A 10,320-nucleotide genomic window follows, 5' to 3' on the forward strand; every position below is an offset into this window, starting at 1 on the left:
CGGCGGGGACGTGCCGCTGCTGGAGGCCCGGAGGTGGTGATGTGGTGGCAGACGTCCAAATTTGGCAGGGCCACGGTCGAATTCCCCGGAGTGGCCAGGTCCTGGAACTCCCGAAGGAGGTCCGCGAAAGTCTCTTCGGCGACGGTTGGCGGGATGATGACTGCGACCGAATGAATCTGGGCCGGGAGGATTGTGCCGGCCGACTGGTGGATGAGGTCCGCGTCGAGTAGCCTCCTGTCCTGCAGGTCTACTGCCAGGCCGAAGTGGGCGAGGAAGTCCGCTCCCAAGATGGGGTCGTGTACTTCGGCGACGATGAACGTCCAGGAGAAAGGCTTCGGGAGGTTGAGATTCAAAGCCATCACATGAGTGTCGAAGGTGCTGATGGTGGAGGCGTTGGCTGCACTGGTGAGAGTTCCTCGCCGAAGGTCCCGCTTGAAGAAGGCGCGCGGCAGCGAAGAGAGACCGCTGAGCTGGTGTCGATGAGGAACCGGAGTTTCGACGTCCGGTCGATTACGTGCAAGCGCTTTCCGGGAGTAACGCCGACCACCGTTGCTTGCGGAGGCGGGGGCGTAGTTAGTTTCCCGGCGGCTTGTAAGAGCACGGCGATTCGCACTGATCAGCGTCGTGCCAGAAACGACGGTGGTACCAGCACCACCCTTCGGGTGCCCGCCTGGGGGACGTCGACAAACGGGTCCGCGATCGGGCAGGGGTCCGGGCCCTGGCGCGTCTGGGATCGCGGTCCTCCAGGACGGCGGTCAGATGCTCAATGGCTGGAAGGAGCTGGCCCTATGCTTGCTTGAAGCTGCGTGATAGCCCCCAGAAGCTGTGTGGAAGGCGCGCAGTCGCTTGCTCGGCCGCCCTCAGAGTGCGAAACGGGGCGCGGGTTGACAGCGTGGATTGCCAGGTCTGCGGCCCATGAGCTGGTCCGCGAGCTGCGCCAGATCTTCCAGGGAGCCTGTCCGTGTCTGGAGCGCACGACACAACCGGCTGGTCTGGGGTGGAAGGAGGTCCAGCCATTTTATTTTCAGGGGTCTTCTCGTCCGGGATGGCGTTGTTCGCCAACTGCTTCATGTAGCGCAGGAGCTGCGAAGGCGTCCGGTCTTTTTAAGCGTAGCTTGTTCAGCACCCTTTGTGAAGTGGCTCGTCCTCTGAAGCTGCTAGCCGCTTCAGCACCGCCTCTGCCTGAGCGCCATGATAGCGGTCGGACATTGGCGGGCGCAGGATGATGTCCGAGACCTCCTGAGCGGACCTCCGGCGGTAGGCTCGCTGTCAGAAGGTTGTACCGGCTGCGAGTCGGGAGAGAACCCCGTTGGCCGCGAACGTGGCCTCAACCTGCGCGAACCAGAGCCTCGGGTTGAAACTCCAGTAGGCGGGGAGCACGCAACGCTCGACGGATCCCACCGTGGCGAGTGTCTGCGGCGGGCTCGGAGACGCCTGGCGCACCTGACACGAGCTTGGTCATCTGCGTCATGTGACAAATCTTTCGGCGGAGCGCTGGCCTCGGCGTCGACCGGAGTGGGAGTGAGATAGCTGGTGACGCGCGGTGCATGGGGCCGCTGTGGTAGTCGGCACGCTTCGGGCCGAGTCGGTTACCGAGAGAGAGAGAGAGAGTTAGCGCGTCAACTACCGAGTCGACTAGTGCGCGCGGCGGACGAGGTTTTCGGTCCGTTTCGGCAGCTGTCGGGACGTCGGTTCGGTTCCGCGTCGCGGCGCAAGCGCAAGGTGATGAACGTCAGGCGGATAAAGACGAAGAGGGATGTAACGTCTCTGGTTTGAAAGAAGACATTGCTGAAGGGAGGGGAGGAGAGGTAAGAGATACCGGTAAAAACAAAGCGAGGAAAAACAAAGAGAACAAAGGAAATGAACAAAGGAAATCCTGACGCTCTAATCTCCCGACTCCAGAGATTCTGCTGGAGGCTGGAGGCCGCGAGTACCGCGGTTTTTGCTGGTCAGCGGTGTCTCGCTGAGTCCGGTACCCGTGGCGGGTACCGCAGATCTGGCCGTTAACGACGGACGGCGCGAAGACACCTAGCACTAAGAGCACACACAAAGACGACACTAACCACGTATATCACGTGAATCACAAAAAATCACGTCGGGGTCACCACTTTGGAGACGAAGAGGTGATGGCCTCTCAACAGAGCGTAGGTCAGTGTTCTTTAATCAAGAGTGAGGCCGTGAGGATATGCTAGGTCAGATAATAGTCTTTTTTTTTTTTTTTTTTTTTTTTTTTTTTTTTTTTTTTTTTTTTTTTTTTTTTTTTTTTTTTTTTTTTTTGTTTCTTCGTACAGATAATTATTCTCTTTTGTTTTGTCGCTATCTTTCAGTCGGATTCGAACCGAACGTCGTTCGGCTAAATTCGGCCCCGGGGGGATTGGGCCCCCGGCGCGGTGTCCGTCTCGGACGACCGCGGCGCTGCTGAACGCGTACCGCCACATACATCCTGAGGTATATCTATGTTTTTTTTGTGCATATCATCGATTGTTTTGTTCCGTGTTGCGTCGGTTTCCTCGGAGTCGCGATTCCCGTGCCGTGCTGGAACGTTGCACGGCCCTGGAGGAGTGTTTGTGTGTGTCCGTATTATCGACGCCTGCTGGTTCATTCACTCTGGGAGAACCCGTTTATAAGGATCCCAACAATTCGCTTTCCATAATATCCCGTTTATAAAGACTCTGGCCATTCGCTTTTCAGGGTTGCCTGTTTATAGGGTCCCTGATCATTAACATCACCAGTTTCCCATTTAGTCGCCTTTTACGAAAGGCAGGAAATACCTTCGGTCTATTCTACCCCAGGACCAACACAGGGATTTATTTTTTAATTTGTTTATTATATTTTGAAATATTATTGTCACTATTAGGACCTTGAGTAAGTTCTCGCTGTTTCATCAAAGATGGCAATAACAGTACTCCGTGCTTGAAATTTTGAATGGTAACGCACTTGCAAGAAAGTACTGTGTCTAACCTAAAATTTCATTGTATGATAGTTCACTTTAGTGTAAATAAAGTAATTTTTTATTAATGGTATCAGCAGAATGTAATTTATTATGAGCTGCTCAAACCGAATGAGACTATCACGGGGGATCGCTATCGACTTCAATTGATGCGTTTGAGTCGAGCCTTAAAAGAAAAACGGCCGTTATACGACAACAGTGTATAATACGACAAAGTGATTTTGTTACATGACAACGCCCGGCCTCATGTTGCAAAACAAGTGAAAACCAACCTGAAAACGCTCGATGGGAAGTTCTACCCCACCCGCCGTATTCACCTAACATAGCTCCTTCTGATTTTCACCTATTCCGTTCGATGGCACATGGCTTAGCTAACTAGCGTTTTCATTCTTACCAAGAAGCTAAAAAATGGGTCGATTCTTGGATAGCCTCAAAGACATGTCGTTTTTCCAACACGGAATTCATATACTGTTAGAAAGATGGAAAAAAGTGGTCTTTAGGGATAGGCAATACTTTCAATAAAACGTTTTGTTCCTTATATTTTAAATAAAGTTTTTATTTTTTAAAACAGCGAGAACTTATTCAAGGTCCTAATAAATTGTTATTATATCAAAGGGATAAAGGTATATTTAGAAAGATTATTTCTTTTTTAATAGGTGGTCGGTGGAAGACTAATAGTATCAAAGAAATAACTGGTACAGTAGTTATTGAGTTTGAAAAACAAACCTACATAAAAGCTCTTGATAATGAGCTTTTTACGCTTAGTGCTCCTCACGCAGATTGCGAAGGCCCTAGTCCCGAAAAATCTTAACAGCACTTTGTATAAGCGACAATTTAATAGCGTTAAAATCGGGTATGGTAAATATCTTGGTGTTGACAAAAATGGTCTTGTTGTTGGACGTAGTAATGCAATAGGTGTTATTGAACAACAATGGAAACCAATTTTTAAAGTAAGTTTTCTGACAAATAATAACTCAAAAAATATCATTTTTTCTCTTTAATATGTAACGTATTTTTATTTATTAAATTTTTTTAAAGTGACAAACTTGCTATATTAAGTAATATGATAGGAAATTTCATTTCTGTAACTGACGAAGACGATGTTATTTGCCAAAGTAAAATAGCGGGTTTATCAGAATATTTTACTATAAGAAGTATTATAGAACGTGACAATAAACCTAATATCTAGATATTCCAAAAGAAGAAGTTGGTTATTTTGCTGATGTAGAAGTAAACTATGTGTAAGTATATGACATTAATTTTCATATAATATAATATAAAAATATAATATAATAAATATAATAAATAGTCTAATAAATGTTTCATTATGTTACAGACGTAAATTTCCAAAATTTCAAGATAGAAAACTAAGAATAAATAAAGAAGATCGATCTGCCTTCTGATCGAAAAGCTAAAATGAAAGGAAATTTACATGAAACTTTACTAGATCGAAGGAGTAAAATGAAAGCTGATCGTTATTGCAAATAGATTATTTGTTTTAAAATGGTAATATACATATTTTTAGGTTGCCTAGATACATATTCTGTTCAGTATACTATATATACATATTTATACATTATGTATGTAGGAGAGTTTTAAGTGTCGCAGATGTAGACAAAAAACTAGTATACAGTTCTTTTCTTTAAATTTCATTTTTTGGAAAGGAAAACTCTATTCAGAGACTACACAGAAAAGATTAGGAAGGCCATAAAACCATAAATAAACCTAAGAATTATCAGGATATATTGGTGCAATAAAAACCCTTTGTGCAGTGTCGGGACCCTTTGAAGAATTTCGGATTCCTATGTAAACATATGCGATCTCATAAAAAGAGATAACATTCCGATGTTCTAGATCAGGTTTCTTTATGCATAGTTCCAACTACCAAAAACCATAGGCTGTACCCGTCGGTGGACTATGGGGGTGGATACTTATACTATTGATCAATAAGATTCGTAAGCTCCTCTTCTCCTCAAAGGTGTGTAGGTCATTTCTGATATAAAATACGTGGAAAGAAATAAGAAGTTAGCAGTCATAGTCGTAGCCGTAGCTAGTCATCAATCGTAACAGTCGCAGTTGTATTAAAGGTCGCTATCACTTGTAAGAATTCAGTCGCTCATCTAAGTTGTAAAAGTAAGATTGTGAAACTATTATTGTACTTTTTCTAGTACCTGTTTTAAATAAATCTTATTAGTAGGATTAAACTTGGTGTATGTTCACCTCGCACCTCTCACCCTAAATAAAATTTCCTACATGTATTCATTAAAATTGCAATACAATATTTGAATAGGCAATTCAGTAATTATATCATTAAGTTATCCATAAATTGGAGTCAATTTTGAAATAAATGAGCAATTTATTATGAAAAATGGAATTATGTTAGATCACTTTCAAAATTAAAGCGGCTTAGTGCCATAGTATTTATGTACATATTACATGTACATTAAAAATATAAATTGATACAAATTTTTTAGACAACCCAATATTTACATTAACACATGCAGTCAACAGCTTTACAATATTACTAGCTGACCCGGCAAACGTTGTTTTGCCATGTAAATAATTTCTAGAGAATTTCTAGTGTAGAGAAAAAAAATAACTAACTTATTGGAAGTGTGTAAGGATGTGGTATATGAGTGAAAAAGGCATGGAGCGCTGTGAACGATGAGGGAATATAAAAATACCAAAACACTAAACATTAATTTTTTTAATTTATTATAATTTATTTTAGGTAATTATTATAATTGTCCGTGTGAAAAACATAGTGTGCTCAAATCTAAGCAACAAACAGACATTGCTTGGCCTTGGGATATCTTAATAGTTATTGCAAATGCCAATCTTATCGGAAATTGAATATGCTTAAATTGAATTGGCACATCTGTGGGTATAATAGGGTATTCGTATTATTAATATATTTTCACCTCAAAACTTGCCATTTAAAATGGTAGCTTCGATAACGTTTTTCATTAATTTTTTAATGACTAATCGCGTACCGTTGCACAGCCGTAGCGGGTTCAAATTACGAAGAAAAATAATTGGAGATCTAACCTTCAATTGTAAGTTATGCGGTGGCATGCCTGGCAAATCCAGTGAGTTCAAAAACTCTGTTGGAAAATTTACAGCTTCAGTGGCATCGCAAACTGTATCAATAGATTTATATGATACCAAGTCCCCTGGCAATAACTGTTGTATCTTCAGATTCAAAATGTCAACGTCCACATTTTTTGCCACTAAAATTGCTCTTTCTGCAGGCCACTCGAGATTTATGTAATTCGTGTGTACTTTAGAAAATATTTGTTCAATGAGAGCATCTTGCGATTCAATGATTGTGCAGAAATCAGTCGGTAATTTTACGCATCCAGTTTCATCTATAGTGACTTTTCCATCGCCGATATCTAAGAGTTGTTTTGAAAATGTTTTAGCGGATGGATCTTGAAGCATTTGAAAGCGCATATTTACTTTCAGCTGTACTTTTTCAACATTACGCTACAATTGCGATGATTTTAAGCAGGCGTTGATTTCATCAGCGTATGTTGAACGTGGAATGACGGGAAGTGTTTGTCTGAAGTCATCTGAAAGGACTAACAGAGTGCCACCAAATAGTTTGTCGTTGTTTTTAATATCTTTCAATGTCCTTTTCTACGCCTCAAGCGAATGTTTGTGTGTCATGGTACATTCATCACACATGATAATTTTACATTGTTTCAGCATTGCGGCTATGGACGATTGTTTTTTTATGTTGCGCACTACGTCAGGGTTATTTTGAATATTTAGTAGTAGCTTAAATACTGAATAAGCTGTTCTGCCTCCATCTTATAAAGTTGCCGCAATGCCCGATGATGCAACGGCCAATGCAATGCCATTATTTGATCCTATTTCGGCGAAAATTAGCGAAATAAGGAATGTCTTGCCAGTTCCACCTGGTGCATCTAAAAAGAAGAACCCAACTTGTCCTGCTGAAACTGCGAGCATAATGCGGTTGTAAATGGTTCTTTGTTCCTCATTCATTAGTGGGACATTGCGAGTAACAATCGCCGCCATTTCTACAGTGTTGTACTGCAGTTCACGATTCATTTCAGTGTTCATTAAATCAGTTGCACCTCGATTTGGCGAATTCATACCGAAATGACTGAGTGGTAAGTTGGCAATGATAATGCAAAGATCCTCAATAGCAATCAATGCTTCATTGTACATATCGTCGCTGAATGTTATCGCTAGATCGTTACACCGTGTACGATGTTGATGCAATATATCATCAGTCATTAAATCTTTGTGATTATCCCACAATATCTCTGCTCGGGCTGGAAAACATGTAGTCAACACTATAGCGAATAGTAGACGAATTTGTATTGCTGTACAGTTTAATGTTGCTTCAGCAAGCATACATTTCCACTGGTTGTTATCTTCTAGCAAGCTGAGTGCAAGGCATGCATCTTTATACGTTGGATACTGTTGCCCAATCACTTTACGTATATCTTGAAATGACAATGGGCCAGTAACATTAACCAACAACAGTCGAAGATAAAAGCACTCAGTCTGTCTTGGATTCACTGTAAATACTCGCCCCAAAGCGTTTGATTTAAATAAATTGGGACATGCATCAACTAGTGAGCCTTGCTTGCGGGGTATCCATTGTTTTATTTGAGCCCATGTGAAATAGCGTGGTACTTGTCCCTTCATGAAGATTAGCGGATATTGAAAAGCGTCATTTAACCGGTGTGTATCAGCAATGAACTGAAGATTATTATTTCTTCTACGAATCACAATTTCTCGGGCACCTGTACGATCGCCAACCATGATTCTAGCAACGTTGTCAGCAACAGGTGCATTGAATCTACGAATGTGTTCTCCAACTGGTGTTTTATCAGGATTAATAACAATAGCGTGATTATCGCTTTATAATTTGTGCATGTGGGATTTGAATATTTTCAACAGTTCATTGTACTCATTCAATAGAGCATCCGATGCGACTGGCAAAGAATGAATCAAGGTTATTGTAGCCACAACATGCATCCACCCGATTAGCTAGTGCGCTTCCGGAGTCCTCGCCGCCCATAAAGTAGATTCGTAAAAATTTATGTTGTTCGTTTGGCATTGGCAGCAATGAGCCTATTTTATGATAAACTTGGCCTCTGATTTTAAATGTAGAATTGTATTGTTGACCATTTGCATTAGTATTTTGAACTAATTCTGTTGCTTCGAACGATGTCATTTGAAAGCATGAATTGAATGTTTGAATGGTATTCAGAAACACGTTAGAATCTGGATCTGTGCCGATAAGCAAACCGTTCAATGGTTCCGGTGGTGTTTCAATTTCAGGTAGTTGTACCTTCCCTGACGCGCAACACATCCCGGATGGTTCATTTTTGAATTTCAAAGAATGACAATATGGGCATTTTTTGTCCATAGCACTAATTACCACTTTTAAATGAGCATAATATTCAATATCGGGCTCATACTGGAATGCTAGACGCAGGAATAATTTAGCTACAAATGCTCGATGTGCTTATTAGCGTTGTTGGTCAATTGCTCTGCGTCTATTAACAGTAAAACGGTTTGATTGTCGTTGTTCTAATCTCATGACTTCATTGCGTTCAGCTCGCCATTCTCACACGCGCTCCAGTATTTTCTTCCTGAAATTGTTCTTCGGTTCTTTGGACTCTTCTATTTCGAATGCTTCTACATTTATTTATATCACGGCTCAAATTGGCCCCTTTGCGTTTTGTTGGCATTGTTCACTGTACAATACAAAACACATAAATAGAACTGATTGAATTATTTAACGATAAATATTATTATATTAATAATTTATTTTATCTTTGTTTACGATAAATATACATGTAAAAATTAGATAGTATCACGAAAGCGAACAATTTTATTTTTCTTAATTATATCGAAAATACATATTGTTAGAAATAGTGAAAAAAATTCTGTAGAAGTTAGAGCTCTTATAAGTAAACACAAAAAAATTTCCCAATTGTAATAAAAATCTATCTTTCACCAAATTCATTTTTCACCATTCCCAACAATATTTTCGTTATAAATAAGAAAGAACAATTTTTTTTTATAATAAACGTATAACAATAATTTATACTTACAACTCAATAGCCGTTGTTTGCGGGAACTCGTGACACGTGTTGAGTATATTAGAGGTTATGTAAATCACTTAATTAAGGGGGTATTCTAGTGTAGAAATTTGAAAAAATCAAATTTTTTTTTTTTGATATTTTCAAAGCTTAACCTTTCAAGAATGTGTCCTTTAAAAGGGCAAGCCAAAATTTTAATTATTTTCGGAGATATAGCTGTTTTAGTGACGCGGCTTCCTATATCCTACCCTTATTATGCGAAACTGTTTTTTTTTGTCACGGTTGCAATGATATCTCAAGTTCTACTTAACCGATTTATTTGAAATTTGGTGAGAGTCTCTCTATGCATTTCTCTATCGTACTAATCAAACCTCTTACAACAATTTTCAATTTCTACTATTTTGAAAAATTCGGAACAGTAAAAAAAGTGGTCAAAATATTGTATCTTTTTTTCAGACAGCCGTAGTTTAGTGAACAAAAATTTTTTTTTTCAATTCTTTTAGTTCGTACGATAGCGGCATTATTCTTAATTAACACTAGATTGCCCGAGATTTCTTGTATAGCTATATTGCCCAAAAACAGTCAAAATGACTGCATTGTGAAAAAATAACTAATGTGTAAACAAATTTGTTTAAAATTAATTTTTAATATTTCTTATATTATTTACAGTTATACAACAAGTTATTAGTAAATATTAACAATATTAATTAATTAATTATTATTAATTCTAAGAAATTGTGTCATTATATACATAATTGTTTTTCTAATTGAAAATAAAAAACAGTCAAAATGACTGCCTTGGGCAATCTAGTGTTAATAATCTTTTTTATTTTTTTATTTCGGATTATTAGAAGAGCTGCAATCGTGACAACCGTCGAGCACCAATTTTTTGAGACCCCCCACTTCATCAGCCTATATCTTTTTCAATTTTGAATTTTTTCACTATTTTTTTTTTTTCATGTATTCTTAAAATATTAATAAATATCTTGTAACATTATAGATAGTGAAAATATTATTCGTCTTTTTGTTATTGCACTTGAAAAGTACCTAAAATCCATGCTTTTAGATCAGAATACCCCCTTAAGGGTTCATTCTGGTTTATACGCCGAAAAAAAAGGCTATTTTCACGATTTTTTTTAGGTTTTGTAAGATACATATACATATAAAAGTTGTTGGGTATGATAAATACACTCTAGAAGTACAAGAAAACAATTTTTTTTTATTATTCAGAACATTTTTTGACATCCAAAGAGGCTGACAAACGTGAACCCTTCAAAAAAAAGG

The 10,320-nt window shown here is 39.7% G+C and overlaps 1 protein-coding gene and 1 pseudogene across 1 annotated transcript; one reads left to right on the plus strand and one right to left on the minus strand.

The window, feature by feature from the left end:
- Positions 1 to 1,191: 1,191 nt before the first annotated feature.
- On the plus strand, positions 1,192 to 4,438 carry LOC149032916 (protein FRG1-like; annotated as a pseudogene).
- A 1,434-nt stretch (positions 4,439 to 5,872) lies between these two features.
- On the minus strand, positions 5,873 to 6,403 carry LOC149032917 (uncharacterized). Its single transcript, XM_089171411.1, has one exon. It carries the CDS (start codon positions 6,401 to 6,403, stop codon positions 5,873 to 5,875), a length of 531 nt encoding a protein of 176 aa, XP_089027537.1.
- Positions 6,404 to 10,320: the final 3,917 nt, after the last annotated feature.

Source organism: Polistes dominula, unplaced genomic scaffold (assembly GCF_049000335.1).
Source record: "Polistes dominula isolate Pdom_NZ unplaced genomic scaffold, Pdom_raw_medaka contig_246, whole genome shotgun sequence".
Lineage (NCBI taxonomy): Eukaryota > Metazoa > Arthropoda > Insecta > Hymenoptera > Vespidae > Polistes > Polistes dominula.

Excerpts from the sequence above, each read along its gene's own strand:
- LOC149032917 (XM_089171411.1), bottom strand. The coding sequence starts at position 6,403 with ATGCGCTTTCAAATGCTTCAAGATCCATCCGCTAAAACATTTTCAAAA.